General features: G+C 39.8%; 1 protein-coding gene across 3 annotated transcripts in view; it reads left to right on the forward strand.

The window, feature by feature from the left end:
• Positions 1 to 1,250: 1,250 nt before the first annotated feature.
• The window catches only part of IVD (isovaleryl-CoA dehydrogenase), a 30,040-nt gene continuing 9,010 nt past the window's right edge, over positions 1,251 to 22,280 (forward strand). The window contains exons 1-8 of one of the 3 annotated variants that reach the window (XM_083367798.1): positions 1,269 to 1,371; positions 1,465 to 1,660; positions 3,546 to 3,630; positions 12,464 to 12,515; positions 12,675 to 12,844; positions 16,396 to 16,489; positions 18,031 to 18,167; positions 19,983 to 20,079. In XM_083367798.1, the coding sequence (XP_083223924.1) occupies positions 1,635 to 1,660; positions 3,546 to 3,630; positions 12,464 to 12,515; positions 12,675 to 12,844; positions 16,396 to 16,489; positions 18,031 to 18,167; positions 19,983 to 20,079 (661 nt within the window). In that variant the 5' untranslated portion in view covers positions 1,269 to 1,371; positions 1,465 to 1,634. Of the gene's footprint in view, positions 1,402 to 1,464; positions 1,661 to 3,540; positions 3,631 to 12,463; positions 12,516 to 12,674; positions 12,845 to 16,395; positions 16,490 to 18,030; positions 18,168 to 19,982; positions 20,080 to 22,280 lie in introns of those variants that run through there. The other 2 variants (XM_083367797.1, XM_083367799.1) reach the window with 2 other exon arrangements.

Genomic DNA, 22,280 nt, shown 5'->3' on the forward strand with positions numbered 1-22,280 from the left:
AGGCTACTGCTAAGCTTGTAAGCCGCCCTGAGTCTTCAGAGAAGGGCGGGATACAAATGGAATTAAAAAAAAAATGATGAAACTGACCCACGGGTCGGCAGTTTGACACCCCGCTATAGGTGGTATTCCACAGTGATTATTGACACAGGTTCAGATGTGGTTTTTTTTAAATCAATGTCACCTGGTTTTGGTACTCCTTACTCTGTTCAATGATATTTCACAGTGAAAAGATCAGGCTGAGAATTTTAACTGGGTTTCTATTTTCAAGGATACTTTAATCTTTTTAATTGTCTTTTAACTTTTATATTTTGTATTGGTATGATTTTAAAATGCCCTGTAAACCGCTCTGAGTCCTTCGGGAAAGGGCGGTATATAAATCTAATAAAATAAAATAAATAAAAGATCTGTTCATTGCATCAATGACCTTGTCTAATTCTGGCTTGTTCTTCATGCATATATTGTTTGATCTTATTTTGGAGTTTTTTAAGTGGGACACTACATAGCTCTTTTCCAAGGACTGAGGGAAGTGTGATATCTCCAATTATTTAAGTCATATAGGTTGCCTAAGACTTCATATATAATTTCAATTATATTTATTAAGTATCTAAAATTTGCCCAAGGATCAACAAAGTAATCTCTAGAAAACAAATGCTAAAACTTTCATTCAAGTAAAGTGAAATTGGGTTTTTCTCAGTAAACCTACAAAGGAATGTAATGTTATGCCATTCTGCTGCCAGTAGGCAGGGGCTCCTAATTAAAATCTATCTTTCCCTGTTCGTGAGAATCTCCCTATTTTCCGAGTTAATTTTCCTTTTTCAGTTTTTGAAACTTTAAGGCGCGATTTGTTTCTACGGGTTACAAAAATAATATTAGAAAAAATGCTTTCTTTGCTATATAACTAAGGGGAAAGTGGGAGAGTGGAGCCTTAAAAAAACATAGATCATGAAACCTCGCAGAAGAATCAGCCTGAAAGCGGAATAGAGGAGAACGGCGCCAAGTCCTCCTTAGCCTTTGGGCAGCGAAATCGGATTAAGCCTGGCGATTTTTTTTCTTCCAGGCGGTCCCGGCGAAGCAACAGACATAGCAGCTCTACACATATAAGAGGCACGGCACCGTCTTGCAGTCGATTGGCTGTTCCCCTTCATTTCGAGAGTTCCCAGTGGACAGTTAAGCCTCGCCCCTCTCGCTGATTGGTCAAGAAAGCGGTAGGAATGCTGCCAGGATCCGCCGGGGTGGGAGGTCGCCGCGGAGTTCGTGATGGCGGCTGTCGGACTGGTCGGCAAGGGCGTCGCTAGCTGCTCCCGACGCTGCTTCCTTGGAGGCTTGTCAGTCTGGCGGCGAGGCTGCGCCGGGATCTCGGTGGATGATACGGTGAATGGCTTGAACGCAGAGCAGCGTCAGGTATACCCGGCAACGTCTTTAAACGTTAAACAACCAGCGTCCTGCTTTGCTTCCTTCTTGCAGCCTCCACCGACCCGCTGCTGAGTTTCCCGACTCCTGTTCGTGTCGTGAGCTCTCTTAGGAATCATTTGCCATGAGCGGGACCGGGTCTATTCTGGATCCCAGAATTCTGCTCTGGAGCACACGGGAATAAGAAACCCAAAGATGCAGACGGGATCCTGTATGCGCCGGCGATGAGAAACGCATCTACCTTGTTGAGGTCATTAAGAAAACGGTCGCAAATAAAATTAGTTCAATATGTGAGAAATGGTTACCATGTTTGGATATTTATTTCCTTAGAAAAAGTTGAATAAGCATGTTATAGAATCTGGTGACTAGAATGCTGGTAATGATCTCTAACCCGGATGGCTTTGAAGGGTTAGATTTGTCCACGGAACTAGTCACAATTTAATTTTGCAGACTGTTCTGCACATTATTAGTTATTTAGGAACAAAAGCAGCATTGTGTTATTGCTTGAAACCCCCTCTTAAAGAAATTTGAATTGAGCACCGAGGAACAGAATGCTAGACTATTAAACTGTGGACCTTACTGTCATCAGATGGGTTGATGAATACCAGTTTAAATTTTTAAAAAGACTGAACAAAAGCAAAATAAATAAATAAAAGTAAATTAATTATTGAGCAGTAAATCAGTAGGATAATTTCCAGACTGAACTACAAAGTAATGTTCTAAAAAGTCAAATAACAGTTTTGATATATAAAATGGATATATGTTTTTTTGGTTGGGACAAACATACAGAAATTTTCTGATTTTAAAAGGCTATTTTCCCGTTCTTTCAATTTAAAAGCATCTAAGGGATATTGACATGCTTTTAAAGAAAGGAAGTTGAATTTTACAGATTCATTTTATTCTTTATTGCAAAAGTAAGTTTTTCTCATTTGTGCCTATCAATAGAAAGCCAGTTTGATGTAATGGTTAAGGCATCAGACTGGAAATCAGGAGATTGAGAGTTCTAGCCCTGCCTTAAGCATAAAGTCAGCAGGATCTGACTCTAGGAAGAAGGCAATAGCAAGCCACTTCTGAAATCTTGCCAAGAAAAGTCCAGGGACTTGACCTGGCAATCATCAGGAGTGACTTCAGTTGAAGGCACCAAAACAAACAAACAAAACACATCACTAGCTATAGCTTAACCTCCAGGTCCAAAAGGTTGTGGACACATCCAGGCCTTATAGAAGGAGCATCCTGATTTCTGGGAAAACATACATATACATTTAGTATTGGAATTGCATAGATTTTGTGATGCTAAGGGTACCTACTGGGAAATCTGGGCCACAACCCACTATTCTTTTTTCTATATGCTTTTTTCTCTTTTAATTGAAAGCTCTCCATAATCTTTAAGGATTCAGGCAGCCCGATAATTGATTAAAATAAAAATTGATCTTTACCTGTCATGACTTTGGGACTCTTCCTGATGCTGGATTTTCCTTATGTCAAAAGTAGCCAGTCTTGGGAAATACTATATTATTAGCAGTAGCTCTCCAACATAATTTATTCATTGGAGTCTTGCAATGTCCTAAGAACAGGTTAGAAGAAAAGTAGTTTCTCCTGTTGTACCTGTGACAACATTCCTGAAGCCATACAGTTGGATCCTAAGGAATATTATGGACAATAAATAGAGCTTCTACTGTGTTGTCTCATTGTATGCTTGAGGTATCAAATGAATGCAGTACTGAATGCTGTACTATGAGTGAATCATAAGATCGATGTCCAAATTTCCCTTAGAGGAAGTTCAGGTAACTACTCAGGGACACACATACACACACCCAGGGATTGTGCAAGGAATATGGGAATAATAGCAAACAGATTAGGACTATGGAATCATGCCCTAACACTGACATGCAGGTCCCACTGGAACTATTGCTCCCATCACCGTTTTTTCTCAATGACACAGATGTGTTTCATTTGTTAAATAATAAAACTGTTCTTGCTTCAATTTACACAAGTACATAGGGGAAGCTTCTCCATCAGCTGATAATTACCTTATATTGCCAACAAGGAGATTATTTTTTAATGTTATGCAAGAAAACAAAATTAACTATGTTGATTTCTAATATGTATTTTTCATTGTATTTTGGACAGCTTAGGCAAACCATGACCAAATTCTGTCAGGAACACTTAGCTCCAAAGGCTCAAGAAATTGATCAGGATAATGAATTCAAAGATATGAGGGTAAGTGCTTCCAATATCCATGCAACTGGTTAAATTTATTAAAATATGCTTGTTTATGAAATCAGTTCTAGGTGCTCTGTAATTATGCAGATGGATCTTATATAATAACTAGTTCTTTGTAGCACAGACCAGGGGTCTCCAACCTTGGCAACTTTAAGACTTGTGGACTTCAACTCCCAGAATTCCTCAGCCAGCCAAGCTGGTTAAGGAATTAAGCCTATTAGGGGTTATAGGGCACTGTTGTACTTGCATACTGGGGTCAGAATAAAGAACTCCTGCTCTTCCATTACCTTTCTGCACTTGGTTTTCTCTCCTTTGGCTCAGTCATGGCAAAATAGCTACTTGTCCTCCCTTCTAAAATACAGGTACCTCCTTTGGTGTTTCACAAAAAGTGCTCATGGCTGGGAACATATCCTGAAGCAGGGGTTGGGGGTGGGGATGAAATGGTAGCTCTATCAGGAAAAAAAATATGATACCTAAAAATTGGTTAAAGGTTATTTAAATCATGGGCTCAGAATGAACTAAGGCCAGTGTCATATGATCAAAGGGAAATGTGTCAGGGTTGTAAAAGGCAGAAAGGACCATGATAATTGGAATGGAAATGGCAAGGGATCCTGCCTATCTGCTAGGGAAGGATTGAGTATGAAACAAATCCCAGTTTGAGAATTTATGCTAGTCCATGTCTGTGGTTTGCCTTTTGTAAAACTTTGAAACCTGTATGTTCAATGCTAGCTTACCGGTATTTTACTAAAATATTTTACTTGATGTCTTATGATTGTCATTTATTTTATTCCACTCAGTCATTTCAGCAAACAATAGCCTGGTACTCTTCCAGAACTATTATTGAAAGATGTCAAGTGTTCACTTTTTCTACAACTTCCTCTTCTGTTTACCCACTCAAATATTTCTTCAGCAGTTATAAAAAGCAACACACAGGTTATCTATTTTCCACTTCAGCTAAAAGTCTCAAGGGAACCATCCAGATAGCAACCTGTGCCTTTTCTAGCTGAGGATATAAGTAAAAATATTACTATTAGTAAGATGTTAATGGCAATACGTTTTTCACTTTTCCACTCATGATTCTAGCAATTGCACAAAAGAGTAGTAAATATCACTTTTAGATATTTGAATTGTATGGCAGAGGGCGTTTTCCAGAATTATGTAATATATCTTTGTTTATCTGTGGGAAATTTAGCTGTTGTTCGCAAAACAAGGAAGAAAAAACAGTTTCCCAGACTCTGGTGTCTATTTTGTGGAATTAAAAGTTTTCCATTAAGAAGTTTGCTTACAGACTGGTGAAAGGCACCAGTTCTTCCTGGATACTAAAGTTCAGGCTAATCTATAATATAGTTCATTTTATTTATACTTGATTGTAACTGCATTTGAGCAGAATTTGCAGAGGTTTAGAATATCATGTGAAGGCATTTGGTATGCTAGAGAGGGATTCATCATTTTAGCCATTGTCATTTAGCCATATATCCACTGCAGAATGAAAGCATCTTCCGCACGTTTCCAAACAATATGGTCCTAACCTTTCTTATTGGGCCCACAATACTTGCTGATGTCGTTGATCCATCTTGTTTCAGGTCTCCTGGTCCACCTGTCATCAGTTCTTCTTGCTATGTGACCAGCCCATTTCCATTTCAATTCTTTTACTCTTTTGAGGATATTGTATACTTTTGTTTGTTCCCTGGTTTTTCTAGCTTGACTCGTTTTGTATTTTTTCATGGTTCTTTGTGCCACTCATAGCTTTTGTATCGATTGTGAGGTTAGTGTCCATGTTTTACTGGCATGTGTTAGAGCAGGTAGCACAGACTGATTGAAAACTATTCTCTTCAGGCATAGGGGGAGGTTCTTGAAAATTATGCTTAGCTTGCTGAATGCCTGCCAACCACAGTTAACACGCTATTCAATTTTCTTTATTGTATCACCTTCCACTGAGATCTGTGGCCAAGATATTTGTGGTGCGATTATGTGAACAAATACCCTCCTGGAAACAAAACAGGCAAATCTGTTAACAGCTAACTATCAGGAATATCCCCTTCATGGATTACTGCCTTGTCGTGGCGAAGGGGCTTGCGTAATTCAATGAAGCTATGAGCTATGCCGTGCAGGGCCACCCAAGACGGACAGGTCATAGCAGAGAGTTCTGACAAAACGTGATCCACTGGAGAAGGAAATGGCAACCCACTCCAGTATCTTTGCCATGAAAACCCTATGGACAGTACCAAAAGGCAAAACGATATGACGCTGGAAGATGAGCCCCTCAGGTCGGAAGGCGTCCAATATGCTACTGGGGAAGAGCAGAGGGCTAGTACTAGTAGCGCCAGAAAGAATGAAGCGACTGGGCCAAAGCCGAAAGGACGCTCAGCTGTGGATGTGTCTGGTGGTGAAAGGAAAGTCCGATGCTGTAAAGATTTTTTCTCCATAGGAACCTGGAATGTAAGATCCATGAATCAAGGAAAACTGGACGTGGTCAAACAAGAGATGACAAGACTGAACATTGACATCTTAGGTATCAGCGAACTAAAATGGACAGGAATGGGTGAATTTAATTCAGATGACCATCAGGTATACTACTGTGGGCAAGAATCCTTCAGAAGAAATGGAGTAGCCTTCATAGTCAATAAAAGAGTAGGAAAAGCAATACTGGGATACAATCCTCAAAATGACAGAATGATCTCAGTTCGAATCCAAGGGAAACCATTCAATATCACAGTAGTCCAAGTCTATGCCCCAACCACCAGTGCTGAAGAGGATGAAATTGACCAGTTCTATGAAGCACTACAGCACCTTATAGAACTAACACCAAAAAATGATGTTCTTATCATCATGGGGGATTGGAATGCTAAAGTAGGAAGCCAAAAGATAACTGGAATAACAGGCAAGTTTGGCCTTGGAGTGCAAAATGAAGCAGGGCACAGGCTGATAGAATTCTGTCAAGAGAATACGATGGTCATAGCAAACACTCTTTTCCAACAACCCAAGAGACGGCTCTACACATGGACATCACCAGATGGTCAACACAGAAATCAGATTGACTATATGCTCTGCAGCCAAAGATGGAGAAGCTCTATACAGTCAGTAAAAACAAGACCAGGAGCTGACTGTGGCTCAGACCATGAGCTTCTCCTTGCAAAGTTTAGGCTTAAACTGAAGAAAGTAGGGAAAAGCACTAGGCCAGTCAGGTATGAATTAAATCATATCCCTGTTGAATATACAGTAGAGGTGACAAATAGATTTAAGGAATTAGATCTGATAGACAGAGTGCCTGAAGAACTATGGACAGAGGTTCGTGACATTGTACAACAGGTAGCAACCAAAACCATCCCAAAGAAAAAGAAATGCAAGAAAGCAAAATGGCTGTCTGAGGAAGCTTTGCAAATAGCTGAGGAAAGGAGGGAAGCGAAAGGCAAGGGAGAAAAAGAAAGATACACCCAATTGAATGCAGAATTCCAGAGAATAGCTAGACGAGATAAGAATGCCTTCTTAAATGAACAGTGCAAAGAAATAGAAGAAAACAATAGAATAGGGAGGACCAGAGATCTTTTCAAGAAAATTGGAGAAATGAAGGGAACGTTTAATGCAAAAATGGGCATGATAAAGGACCAAAATGGCAGGGACCTAACAGAGGCAGAAGAGATTAAGAAGAGGTGGCAAAATTACACAGAAGAACTATACAAGAATGAGCTTAACGTCCCTGATAATCACAATGAGGTGGTCACTGACCTCGAGCCAGACATCCTAGAATGTGAAGTGAAGTGGGCCTTAGAAAAGCTGAGCAACAACAAAGCTAGTGGAGGTGACAGTATTCCAGCTGAGCTATTCAAAATCTTAAAAGACAATGCAGTAAAAGTGCTACACTCAATTTGCCAGCAAATTTGGAAAACTCAACAGTGGCCACAGGATTGGAAAAGATCAGTTTACATTCCAATTCCTAAGAAAGGCAGTGACAAAGAATGTTCAAACTATCGCACCATTGCACTCATTTCTCATGCTAGTAAAGTCATGCTTAAAATCCTACAAGCTAGACTTCAGCAGTATGTGGATCGAGAACTACCAGAAGTGCAGGCAGGATTTCGAAGAGGCAGAGGAACTAGAGATCAAATTGCCAACATACGCTGGATCATGGAGAAAGCTAGGGAGTTCCAGAAAAACATCTACTTCTGCTTCATTGACTATGCTAAAGCCTTTGATTGTGTGGATCATAACAAACTGTGGCAAGTTCTTAAAGAGATGGGAGTACCAGACCATCTTATTGGTCTCTTGAGAAACCTATATGCGGGTCAAGAAGCAACAGTGAGAACTGGACACGGAACCACTGATTGGTTCAAAATTGGGAAAGGAGTCCGGCAAGGCTGTATACTGTCGCCCTGCCTATTTAACTTATATGCAGAGCACATCATGAGAAAGGCAGGGCTAGATGAATCAAAAGTTGGAATTAAGATTGCCGGAAGAAATATCAACAACCTAAGATACGCAGATGATACCACTCTAATGGCAGAAAGTGAAGAAGAACTAAAGAGCCTCTTGTTGCAGGTGAAGAAGGAGAGTGCAAAACTTGGGTTGAAACTTAACATTAAGAAAACCAAGATCATGGCATCTGGCCCTCTCAATTCCTGGCAAATAGATGGGGAAGAAATGGAGGTAGTGACAGATTTTATTTTCCTGGGCTCCAAGATCACTGCAGATGGGGACTGTAGCCAAGAAATTAAAAGACGCTTGCTCCTGGGGAGGAAAGCCATGGCAAATCTAGACAGCACACTAAAAAGCAGAGACATCACCCTGTCAACAAAAGTGCGTATAGTCAAGGCTATGGTCTTCCCAGTTGCAATGTATGGCAGTGAAAGCTGGACCATAAGAAAGGCTGAACGACAAAGAATTGAGGCCTTTGAACTGTGGTGCTGGAGAAGACTCCTGCGAGTCCCTTGGACTGCAAGGCGATCAAACCGGTCAGTCCTAGAGGAGATCAATCCTGACTGCTCTTTAGAAGGCCAGATCCTGAAGCTAAAACTCAAGTACTTTGGCCACCTAATGAGAAGGAAGGACTCCCTGGAGAAGAGCCTAATGCTGGGGAAGATCGAGGGCAATAGAAGAAGGGGACGACAGAGAATGAGGTGGCTGGATGGAGTCACTGAAGCAGTAGGCGTGAGCTTAAATGGACTCCAGAAGATGGTAGAGGACAGGAAGGCCTGGAGGAATGTTGTCCATAGGGTCGCGATGGGTCGGACACGACTTCGCAGCTAACAACAACAAAATCAGGAATATACTGCATTATGGCCTTTTTTTTGTAGAACATGACTAGAGTTTTTAGACTGCTTTTTAAATACATTATAACGTTAAGTTATTTGATATAGTAAGTTTATGCTTCCTAATATGTAATTAGGGATGTGGTGGCTCAGTGGGTTAGAACGCTGAGCTTGTCGATCTGAAAGTCGGCAGTTTGGCGGGTCAAATCCCGAGTGCCGCGTAACAGAGTAAGCGCCTGTTACTTGTCCCAGCTTCTGCCAACCTAGCAGTTTGAAAGCACGTAAAAATGCAAGTAGAAAAATAGGGACCACTCCGGTGGGAAGGTAACAGCGTTCTGTGCGCCTTTGGCGTCTAGTCATGCTGGCCACATGACCACGGAGACGTCCTTGGACAAGCGCTGGCTCTTCGGCTTTGAAACGGAGATGAGCACCGGCCCCTAGAGTCGGAAACGACTAGCACGCACGTGCGGGGTAACCTTTACCTTACCTTTTAATATGTAATTAGAGTATATTTTTATCAGTAATTTTTTCATATTTTCACAGTGTACATGGTGTTTGAATTTTCATATATGTTGAAATGCCATTTGCACCATTTAAGAATGTCTACTTCCCAAAGTCACCCTTTTTTGTAGGTAATGTGGTTCTTTGATTCTAAAAAAAAACTTTTTACATAATGATTTAAATTGTAAATGAAGCTGGGAGTTCAGGGAGAACCATAAAATAATTCTAGGAATAGAATGTCCCAGCCTTCCCACCTCAAATCAAGGCTGTCTGTTCTAAGAGAGTGCAGCTAAGCTGTAACAGTACTGTAAGGCACATATCTCAAAAAAACAGTTCACAGGGATTAACAGTATGAATGAAGCCACATACAGTGAGGCAAGTCACTTCTGCCAGTTCTTAAGAGTTAACGTTCCTCTGATCTAAAAAAAATAATTTCTTTCCTCAGTCTATGTATACTATAAGCCAAAAATCAATCCAAGAATTCTATCTCAAGGGAGGGATGACAACTTCAGTAATAAAATGGAAGTTTTCCTTAGAGACCAATCTTGGATTGAGTTACTGGTAAAGTCTAGCTCCGGCAGGGGTCCGGAGTACCTTAGGGAACACCTGCTGCCGGCGTCTACTTCCCTCCGCCCTGTGCGTTCCCACAGAGAGGGTCTCCTCAGGGTGCCACTGGTCAGAGAATGTCGACTGGTGGCCCTCAGGGGGAGATCCTTCTCTGTGGGCGCCCCGGAGTTATGGAACCAGTTACCGGTTGAGCTCCGGACGGCGCCCGATCTTCGCTCCTTTCGCCGCGATCTGAAAACATACTTGTTCGAGCAAGCCGGCCTGGCCTGAGGGGGGATTGGTGGGGTCTTTTTTACTATTTTTATTGGGGTTTTTACCATGTATTAACTGTATTTTTAATCGGGCATGTATTTAATTATCTTTTATTTTTTGTAAATCTCTGTGTTTTATTCTTGCCCTGTACACCGCCCTGAGTCCTCCGGGAGAAGGGCGGTATAGAAATATTAATAAATTAAATTAAATTAAATTAGCTAAAGAATTCCAAATAGCAAATCTGTACAAACCTTACTGTCGGACTTGATGAACTAGTTGCAGCTTCACCTTTGTTCCAAATGTTAGGTTGCACTTTAAAGCATCTAGGTCATGGGTAGGCAGCCTCGGCTCTTTTATGACTCATGGACTTCAACTCTCAGCATAGCTGACTCAGGAATTCTGGGAGTTGAAGTCCATGAGTCATAAAAGAGCCGAGGTTGCCTACCCCTGATCTAGGTCTTCTCAAGGGAGCTTCTAGCCCACAAAAACAATCTAAGAGGGGGAAAAGTGTTTTTTTAGGGTAAGTTTAAAGGTAGTAGAAATCCCAAGATCTTCCTGAAAAATGTAATTGGCACAGTTCTGTTTTGCCTAACACTTTATTTTCTATCACTTTTGAATTACTTCTGAAAAGAACGTTCGTAAGAAAACTCCTTTTTAGCCCAACCAGTTGCTGCTGATACAGATAGTCCCCGAGTTACAACCATTTGTTCAGTGACTATGAATCCAAACTAATGGTTAATTTATGATTGAGCAGCAACTAGTCCTGAAGAAAACTGTACTTTAGAGCCAGTGCAGTGTAGCAGTTAAGAAGTTGGGCTAGGACCGTGGAGTCCCTTGTCCAACTTCATCCTCTGTTGTGGATCTTGTGTACTGTCTTTGTTCCATCTATCTCATAGGGTGGTTGTTGCACAGTAAAAATGAAGGGAAATGGCTATGTAAACAACTTTGAGCTCCCAGAGGAAAAAAAGCAAGATCATTCCCACAGAGAGGGCCTCCTCAGGGTGCCACCGGTCAGAGAATGTCGTCTGGTGGCCCCCAGGGGGAGGGCCTTCTCTGTGGGTGCCCCGGACTTATGGAATCGGTTGCCGGTTGAGCTCCGGACGGCGCCCGACCTTCGCTCCTTCCGACGCGATCTGAAGACCTATTTATTCGAACAAGCTGGCCTGGCCTGATGGGGGATGGGTTGGGATTTTATTGTGGTTCTTATATTATTATTTATTGTTTTAGCTTGGGCCTTGTATTTAATCCTCTTTTTTTAACTTTTGTATCCTGTATTTTATATGTGCCCTGTTCACCGCCCTGAGTCCTTCGGGAGAAGGGCGGTATACAAATAAAATTAACATTAACATTATCATCATCACCATCACCATCCACGAAGGCTGAAAAGTATATCTGCTTTTACAGCAGCATCTCTGGAGCTCCACTGTTTTTCACTATTAATAGTGTTTAGGATGTTGTTTTTTCAAGCACAGAGATTGGAGGAAGGATTAATCTTCCGTTATCCTGTATGTGACAGTCTTGCTCAGATCATTAGGGCTAATGTTGTTTGTAAAGATAAGGGTGTGGGTATAAAACAGCCAGGTGCTGTGATATGACCAGAAAGGAGGACATCTGGCAAACTGCATTTACTTATGCTTTACTGTGACATAGCAGGTATGATTACTGGGCAAGTACCTTCACCATGTTTAATGCTAAACTGAGAAAACATAGTCAGAATTAGTAAGCCAAATACCAACATTGTAAAAATTTTAGCATTCCACACACTTGCAACCTTGACATCATTATTTGGAGTCCTACGAGGACTAGGGAAAAGACTTTATGGAGTGTTCTCCCTTAAAGTTTTGGAAAATTAACAATTCAGCAAGTAAATTCTAAACCTGAACTATAATCTTACAAGACACTACATATTAAAATGATCTTTCAATGCAGAGATTCTATTAACTATAGTTGATAAACAATGTCGGTTTCAAAATTTAATTAATTGGTCTCACAGCATGGAAATTCTCTTTTTTTTCTCTTAGTGAGCTAATGATTACCTACACAATGATGATAAAGTGTTAATTTAGAGTTGTACCAGGTGGAACAGCAAATGAACCACTTTTCAACTGACCAATCCTTTGTTTGTAATTTCGGGCAATAGCTACTTTACCCAGCATTTTGTATTGGTAGGAAGATTAAACTGGGATACTTAAGGACATTGCAAAACCTGAGTGGCCTTACATTAGGTCAAAATCTTGCTTATAGTTTTGTTCCACTCTTTGTAGGAATTTTGGAAGAAGCTTGGGGACCTAGGAGTTCTGGGTGTAACAGTTCCAGGTACGTACATGCATTCCGCATTAAACAAGCCTTTGTGGCTTATGGATTTGCAATATGTGGTGATATGGATATTTTGGACTTGGGGCAATTAGTAACATTTCTAGGTTAATCAGCTTAATTATAAACTTTTCTACCCTTCCACTCCCTAATTCCTTCTAGTTGAATATGGTGGATCAGGGATGGGCTATCTGGACCATGTACTGATAATGGAAGAAATATCTCGGGCTTCAGCAGCAGTTGCATTAAGCTACGGTGCTCATTCGAATCTGTGCATCAATCAGTTGGTGAGAAATGGCAATGAAGCACAAAAAGAGAAATATCTACCCAAGGTTTGTAGAAATAAGCCAATTACACTGTAGAACAAAAGAATGCAACAACTTGAATTAGATATATTTTGTTTTAGAATACAGCAAGTAACATTATTTTGCCTCAATTGTTTTGTTAATCTTTATAAAATGTATTTTGTTTATGTATTATAAGCAAAAATCCATTTAAAAACATCTGGATTAAAAACCCATGTTCAACTTTCACATCTGATTTGTTGCTACAAATTAATGAAAAATAAAACAATCTTAAATCTACAAAAGGTATTTACTAAGTCCCTCTAGGTTTGAGAGCCTGTTTATCACCGAGTTTAGGATAAGTGTCTTACATGTTTAGGCATCAAATCTACACACACCTGCCTAGGAATAAGTTCCCCTGGATTTAGTAGGGCTTAATTTTGAGTGAACATCTACAGGAGAGCCCTTTCATACATATGCTGTAGTTGAACTAACCTGCAGCACATGTATGAAGGAGAAGAAAGTTGGAAAATTCAGTGTTTTAAGCGCATACCTTTCTTTTAAAATATAACCTTCCCTCCAGTCATCTGGTTGTCTCTGAAGGCTGTTTTATAGATCTATTTGGTCACTTGCAAATGATCCATCATAGAGCAGGCTCAGTTGGTGCTTCTTATTTCATATTGTCTCTCTCTCACTTTGAATGGAACCTTTTCCATGAACTCAGTTCATATAACCAATTGTCAGTCTTTGTAAGTGGTGTCCAGGTATATGTGAGCTTGTTCTGTATGCTTCACCAGAAGCAGAAGCTAGTATTTCAACCTATAATGATGAAACATGTACTGCAGGCCTCTGTAGTCCTCCCTCATTTGCTTTAGTGCAAGCTAAACACTTAGCAGTGTTTTCAAGTAGACTTCTCACATAAGGTATTTGATTGGGCTACCTCCACATTTGTTTCCTGCCATTGCAAGCCTGTGGTGTAGTGGTGAAGAGGAGGTATTTGATATACCCAGGAGGCTTCTGCAGACTGGAAAGAGCAGGACCCCAAAACCCCTGGAAGCCTTTTTCTATTGTGCAAGTCCATCAAGAAAAAAAATATCAGCCTTCTGCTTAGTTACTTCATCCTTTCATTGATATTCTGTCACTGGAAGTTATTTCTTTTCTCTTTTATCATGCTAAATTTTCCATCTGGGTGTATTTTTGAAACAATATTCTACATCCTAAGCAATATGTTTCCAGATGGTGCCTTTCAAAAAAAAATGAAGAATCTGGAACATGAATTTTGTGCTAAACGGAGAGTTCTTCTGACTTCTACTCTTTCACGGTTCCTCAGTAATTGAATGGTAGTCAGTTGTAGCTTATGGGTGATTTGGGTGATCTTCTGAACTGAACCATTTTCACTTCAGTTTGAGATGGAGACAACACAGATTCATCCCCAACATCCTGTGCCTGGGTTCAACAATGAAGGATCACAGGGCAGAAAACATCCTGCAGAAAACACAGCTCTACACAGTCCTTTCAGCAGTTCCAAGAAGGCTCCATGCTCATTTTCACTACTCAGGTGACCCTGAGGACACCGACAAACCTCCAAGTGGCCTCAACGACTCTCTAAAAGAATGCAACTCACCAGAATATAAATCCTTCCATTCCCTACCATCCAGTGAGAGCTGAAGAAGCTTCTTGGATGAGAAGTGAAAAACAAGAAAGTCCAATTGCCTCTTGAAAAAGCCTCTTTGGGACAACCATGACCTGGATGACTGAGAATCTCCATAGACAATGAGGGTAGTCTACCTGTGTTCTGTTGTGCTTAATGCATCTATGAAAAGAACCTTACAGTTCTGAGGTAGCTACAAGATGTTGCTCTTCTTAACTCCTCAGAAAGGACAGTTCACAGCTCTAATGTGTCTGCTGCCTACAGGAGACCTCGAAGAAGATGACAGTCTTTTTCCTCCTTATTTAGAGAATAAAATAATGAATTTCTGATATGAAGAGGGTTTTTGATTTGATTAGTCTTCTATTCTTATCCCTCTGTGCTCGTCACTGATACTGCTATGAGAAGATTGCAATCACTGCCCAATTGATGAAAAAATGAAATATCTTCCATTTGCACCATTACATTTTTCACTTAGAATAGGAATATTCTAATTTTTATTTTTATTTAAATCATCCTTCCCCAAATGAATACCCATTATTGCAAGATAGCATTTAGTTAAAAAGAACTTTGCATTCAGTAGGCAAGTTCCAGAGCGATGAGCTAACAGAGCTTTAAATACAAACTAAATAAGGAAGGATGACAGTTTCCATACGGTGGACTTGGTGATATTTTAAAAAATGCTCTGACAGTTAAAATTTCTTAGTTGTTTTCCATTTATTAAAATCTGGGCTGGAACATTAAGGAAGAACCCAATTTCTGCATTCTTCCTTATTCTGTACTACCCTCTCTCCAATTAGTAAAATTATTTTCCTATGTAATGCTGTTAAAAAATAGGTAAGTTCTATGGTTTATCTATTTCATTCTTCTTGAGAAATGCCCAAGTTTACCCAAGCACCTCACTTTCTTAAATTGAAAGACTGAAGTAATATTAATCTGTAGAGTGTAACTCTGTTGCTTCATAGATTCCAGTGCACTAAACGAGCTTGGAAAAGGAATAAATGTAAATATGAAGATGGGGGTGGGGGTGGGGAGAGAAAGAACAGAAAGCAAGAGATGAGAGGGCTGTTGTGCCAGGGTGGCATAACAATATTATCTACAATTATTATTATTATTATTATTATTATTATTATTATTATTATTATTATTATTATTATTATTATTATATTGTGAGAGTTGAGAAGGATTCTTGTAGTTTTAACATATGGCCTGAGACTTTGGCATCTTGTTCCAGACCCAAAGCTCCTTTCAGATTTTTAAACCCTTGTTTTCAATTTTCTGGTCATTTCTCAAATATACATCAATTTGGTCCTGTTTTCAAAAGGCACTAAGGGAAAGGACATCATGCAAAGTTACTAATGTTTTACAAAGCTACTAATATTTTTGTCTTGGTACCATCTCCTAGCTGTAAAGTCCCATTCCAAATAATGTTTCATTACTCATTTGCTATAACAGAGCTACAGTATATTTTCTTGTTTGATGCAAAGTTCTACGGTGCCATTAGTAAAATTATTTGGAGAATTCTGCCAGTGATAACACTTGCTATTTTTTTTTAATCCCATTTATATCCCGCCCTTCTCCGAAGACTCAGGGCGGCTTACAATCTAAGAAGCACAAATCAATGTGCTTAGCAATAGCCTGCTTATTAGGGCTTTCGCCCCCCCAAGCGGCATTTTTACAAAGTCAGTTTATTGCCCCCAACAATCTGGGTCCTCATTTTACCTACCTCAGAAGGCTGAGTCAACCTTGAGCCTGGTGGGACTCGAACCTGTACTAATTGCAGGCAGCTGGTGTTACTTAAGGAGGCATCAGCCTACTGCTCCACCAAGGCTCTTTTTTATTTGCACTTCCCCAAAGCATGAAAGTCAGATTCTTGTGAACTTTCTTATAAATAAAAAATAATAATAACAATAGCAGCAAAATTGACTTCTTTTTCATCTTATCCTCACAGTTGATTAGTGGAGAGCATATTGGAGCACTAGCAATGAGTGAATCCAATGCTGGTTCTGATGTTGTCTCCATGAAGCTGAGGGCAGACAAAAAAGGTAAAAACTATTGCATATATATGGAAAAAAGTGTTTGTAAAAGGTATCTAATGTCCCTTGGACCTCCACTTTAACACATTAAGTTTTTTTAGATATTCTTTTATGTCCACACATTAACTATACTAGTTACGATGTATGTCTGAGCAATTCCCAAGCCAAAGGGCTTGGGATAATGCTGCAAAGCACAACTGAGCAAAAAAAAAAGGCTGATGAGCTACCACAGATGTGAATACAGCAGTTCTGTCTAAAGCAACTGTTGCTAGGCTAAATGCAGCTCACAATGTGTTATCCAACGTGGATCCTTATTGCCCGGTCCTCAGTTTCTCTATTTTTATTGGTCACTGCCAATCAACCCGCATCCCAGGCTATTGATTGTGAGTGGGAAAAGGTGTCCTTGATTTCCCCTTTCTGCAAATGTCCCCTGTACTTGTTGCATTCTGTTTAAAAAGCTCCATCAAGTTTCAAGCTTTGGGTGCAAAGTAGGCAAAGCCAGGAAATCCTCATTGCTGATGTAGAATTCCATGTATCCTTTTCTGGATTCAAACGCCCCTTGTTGTTGTTAGTTGCAAAGTCGTGTCCGACCCATCGCGACCCTATGGACAATGTTCCTCCAGGCCTTCCTGTCCTCTACCATCTTCTGGAGTCCATTTAAGCTCACGCCTACTGCTTCAGTGACTCCATCCAGCCACCTCATTCTCTGTCGTCCCCTTCTTCTATTGCCCTCAATCTTTCCCAGCATTAGGCTCTTCTCCAGTGAGTCCTTCCTTCTCATTATGTGGCCAAAGTATTTGAGTTTTAGCTTCAGGATCTGGCCTTCTAAAGAGCAGTCAGGGTTGATCTCCTCTAGGACTGACCGGTTTGATCTTCCAGTAATCCATGAAGGGGAAACGCCCCTTACCCCCCCCCCAATTTTGGCCCATCATTGCAATGGTGTAGAAGCATCATCTAGCTGAAGTTCATATAGATACCTCAGCTTTGAAAGATATTACATCTGTCCAGGTTTATTTTGATATTTAAAATAATATCTCTGTGTCTTTCTGATATTCACATTTGCTTTCTCTTCAGATTTGAGTATTGGGTTCATTGGCAGGCATGGGGAACACAGGTTTCTGATTGTTTCAACCACTTTAAGCAAAAAATGTGTGGAGCAGAGTTGTGGGTTGAAAAATAAAGAGGTATGAGTGAGTCATAACTTCATAGTGTTTGAGATACACTGACCTGTTAGGCAGGCCTTTTAGCTGACTAATCCTTTGAAGAATGCTTTGTTTGCGTAGGACAACTCTGCTCCCCCCCCCTTTTTTTTTTTTGAAGAAAACTGGCTGATTATGGAAAGAGCCAGCTCCAGAGCTAAGTTATATAGTAATTCTCTGTATCTAACCATAAAAATGATCTCATGAACACAGACATAAAAGTAAACAGGTATGCAGAATTTGAGAAAAAACATTCATGGAAATGTCAATTGGGAAGTATAAGACTTTCTGTAAATACATAGTCTTTGGGTATTTTGTGAACCAGACAAACAGTTCATCTTTCCTTTCCAGGGGATTATTTTGTTCTAAATGGGAACAAATTTTGGATTACTAATGGGCCAGATGCCGATGTTCTAATTGTTTATGCTAAAACAGACCCCAGTGCTGTTCCAACTTCTCACGGTATAACAGCATTCATTGTGGAAAAGGTAAGTTTCCAGGATTGTAAAAAAGTTTGTTTTCTTCTTCCATGTAAAATATTTTACGCATATTTATGGATATCATGTCCTTTCAACTGGATGCGAAAGAATTTATTTGTTAGGGGGGAAAACAAGCCACGCTCCTGAATTCATTGAAACAACATTGTTTTCAAAATAAGAGGTTCAGCAGTTCCTTCTTCTGTGGCCAATTTTACATACGAAACTTAAAAGGCCAGACTGCTGACCTCGCTTGAGTGTCCTGAGCAACAGAGTTAACTTTGGCAGAGATAGAGCTGCCTCTGTCCATATGGTAAGAAGAGTTCCTTAAAAACAGCTCTAAACTGGCAAGATTAGAACCTTAAAATAATAGATTTACCTTGTGATGTTTAAAATTCAGTGAGCTCGTGGAAGTTCTCTGAGTTTCTGAATTGGAACAACATATCCTACGTGATGATGTAAGAAAAGATGTAAACCTATTTGATGGCATTCTCATTTTAAAATAATTTTACAGTCATTCCCTTGTCCATCTAGATGACCTCCAAGGTCCCTTCCAACTTATTATTATATTATTATTATTATCTTCTAATTGTGTAAAATAAAAACTACTTTGCCACATCCGATAGGAAACTCTTGTTAGAAGGATTGAGCCGTGATGATTTTCTGTATGCATTATTCATAATTAGTGAATAACCCTGAAGCATCAGCCAACTATATATTGTAAACAGTTTAATAACTATTAAGAAAAAAATGAAATCAATAATCATCCCCACCTAAACATTTATATATTTCAGCAATTGCAAAATTATGAGTTCAAGGACCATAAATATGAAAACTCAGTTCTACCAAAAGGACATAGGGCTATATGAACAGAATATGCCATACTCAGGAATTCTGGGAGTTGAAGTCCACGAGTCATCAAAGAGCCAAGGTTGCCTACCCCTGCATACCCATAAATCCACCTGATTTGTATGTAGGCTGAGTCTGTGGTTTTTACATTTCTTGAACAAGTTGTTAAATTTTTGGAGCAATTGTATTTGGTGGTTTAATTGTTGTCACCTCAATAAATGTGGAAAAAGGAGAAAATAGACTTCAAGTTCTTTAAAATATTGTTGTGCACATTTTTTTAAGATAGAAGAGATCCAGCATTGAATGAGTAGAAGGCAAATTTCTTGAATGGAACATCAGAAATCAGGAAACTGGAGCAAGATTCCTTCATTTCATATCAGACTCATGAGCCCAGAGTCTTTATAGTTTCAAATCTTTCAGAAAAGTTTTCTTTTAAGTGGAGGACAGGCTGCTATGCAGGATAAAAGGAAAAATTCTGCTATATAAACCGTCTTCTGGCACAGGGCTGGATTTCACTCACTAGTAAGCCATTTACAGCCATTGTAAAACATCTCGTGAAAATCTGACAGATTAACTCCCTGCCAAATAAATAAATAATTACTGTTTTTCATTCAAATTACTGTATATACCAACCCTAATTCATTTAGAGGGCTATGTTACCTTGGAGTTTGGAGCAAGGGTGAAAATAACTCAAACTAAACTTGTTTTGGCTTTGTATTAAGAATTGGGTATATGTATGTTGATTTGTGGTCTCTGACTTGCTATCTCTGTAGGTGTGGGATATAAATGGGATTAAAATAAATAAAATAAATAAAATCTTTCTTTACCGTGATGCCATTAATACACTTTGCATGAGTCATTTCTGTGATTAGCTCTTATTCCATACAGACTATTCAGTTGGAAGCTTTAAGAATTGTGGTTTGGTCTAACTTTAATGGAAGAAAACTTTCCTGTGCATTTTCTATCTTTGTTCTTCAGAATATGCCTGGTTTTAGCACAGCACAAAAACTGGATAAACTGGGAATGAGAGGGTCAAATACCTGTGAATTAATCTTTGAGGATTGCAAAGTTCCTGGTGAGTAACACAGCAGCTGTGCTACTTTCAGTTGTAGTGACAACTCCCGTTTCTCTCTCCTTAGGTTTGTCTTTCTGAATGTTAAAATATTTTTGAAAACTGAAAATTCAAGTCAAAAATTGTTTCTCCATACTTAACCTCTTTTTTTCTTCTGAATCTCATTTTCCCTCCATCATTTCCCTTCTCCTCTCTTTTCTAATAACAATGATTTGTTTAAACAGACTCCTTTTTCTGGACATATTACTTATCAGCAATGATTTATTGATCTTTAAGATAACAGTGGACTCTACAGGGTATTTCTCGATCTTTAAGATGTCTGGATGTCTATTCCTAGAATTCCTCAGCCAGTTTGCTGAGGTTGGGGAACTCTGGGAGTTGAAGTCCAGACATGTTAAAGGAGCCAGGGTTGACAGTTACTGCCTACAGTTTGTTTAAAACCATTCTAGTAATTCTGTCTCCTGATTTCCAAAGTAGTCTTACCTATTCCCATTCCATTCCCTTGTCCTCTAATTCCACCAGGTATGCCTAAATTCTCTGTCATGGGTCTTGCCTCCATCTACCTGATGAAATGAGTTAGACATATGTTTATGTCTGAGTAAATTTTAAAAGTGTTAAGAGTTAAGGTGCCACTGGCATCTTTATGTTAAAAACATTCAATAGAACCGCTCATGGTTAACATCATCCATTTTATCTTGGTGAGTATTCAGCACAGGGTTCAAGATTACAGTTTCCTATATTTGATTTCAAGAGATGAAAAGAAATATCTTTCACTGGGTTTTCTCTGTGGATCCATTCCTTCCCATATTTGCTCATGGTACATGTTGTTAACGAGCTGCAGAAAAGGCCGTCTTTATTTACTCTTGAAAATGCATCTTCTTGTTTTTTCAGATTTTATTGGCAGTAAAGTGGATTTCTGATTTCCATCTTTTTAGGTAGACTTGGGAATTTGTCATTTCTATTTTGTAAAAAATAGATTCCATTTCCTCAGCTCAGTGGAAGGGAATGACAACAGGGTCACTTCCATAGCTGTCCAACATTGACCTGTTCCAGTAATTTTCTGAGCTTTTAGAGTTCTTTCACTTGGATCAAAGTGTATTTTAGAAATACAACTCTGTCACACATGGCTTTGTGTCATATTCTAGTGGATGTAACACAGGTTCCTTTGATCCCCAGCAGCATCCACAGAATTATATTCTTAGGCCATATAGAAGGGGTGTCAAACTGCCAGCCTGTGGGCTGGTTGCATCACACGGAAGCCGCACCCACCCCAGCTCCGGCAATGCAAAAAAAGTCATGATATGTCGCAACACGTCACATGATATGGCGAGTTTGACACCCATGCCATATAGCAAAGGTGAAAAGCAGATTCAGAAGGCTCATCTTGTATTCTGCTGAATGTATATCTATTCAAGGTTATTCTCTGAGATTCATTAACAGAATTAAGATACTGCTCTTTTTCTACATTTCAGAAAGAATGCATTCACTCCATGTAATTGCATTATCTACAGTTTGCAACTGCTTTTTACTTATTGGGGGGAGTTATGCAAACAACACAGCTGCATATATTTAATTTAATTTTAATTTAATTTTATTAGATTTATATACCGTCCTTTCCGGAAGGACTCAGGGCGGTTTACAGGGCATTTTAAAATCACACCAATACAAAATACAAAAGTTAAAAGACAATTAAAAAGATTAAATTATCCCTGAAAATAAAACCCCAGTTAAAATTCTCAGCCTGGGCCAGAGAGCTCAAAGAGCCAAGTCTTCAGATCCCGGCGGAATGAACGCAGGTCAGGGGCAGTCCTGAGCTCCACGGGCAGCTGGTTCCAGAGGGCAGGCGCACCCACAGAGAAGGCCCTCCCCCTGGGTGTTATCCACCGGCAATCTTTTACCGGTGGCACCCTGAGAAGACCCTCCCTGTGCGAGCGCACTGGACGAAGGGAACTTGATGCTGGCAGTAGGTGTTCCCTCAAATGTCCCGGACCCAAGCCATTCAGGGCTTTATAGGTCATCACCAGCACCTTGAATCTCACCTGGAGGGCAACCGGAAGCCAATGCAGCTCACGGAGTAGAGGTGTTATATGGGAGTATCGGGAAACCCCCATCACAACTTGCGCGGCCGCATTCTGCACCAGTTGAAGCCTCTGAGTGGTCCTCAAGAGCAGCCCCATGTAGAGAGCATTGCAGTAGTCTAAACG

Source organism: Vipera ursinii, assembly GCF_947247035.1.
Source record: "Vipera ursinii genome assembly, chromosome: 1".
Classification (NCBI taxonomy): Eukaryota; Metazoa; Chordata; class Lepidosauria; order Squamata; family Viperidae; genus Vipera; species Vipera ursinii.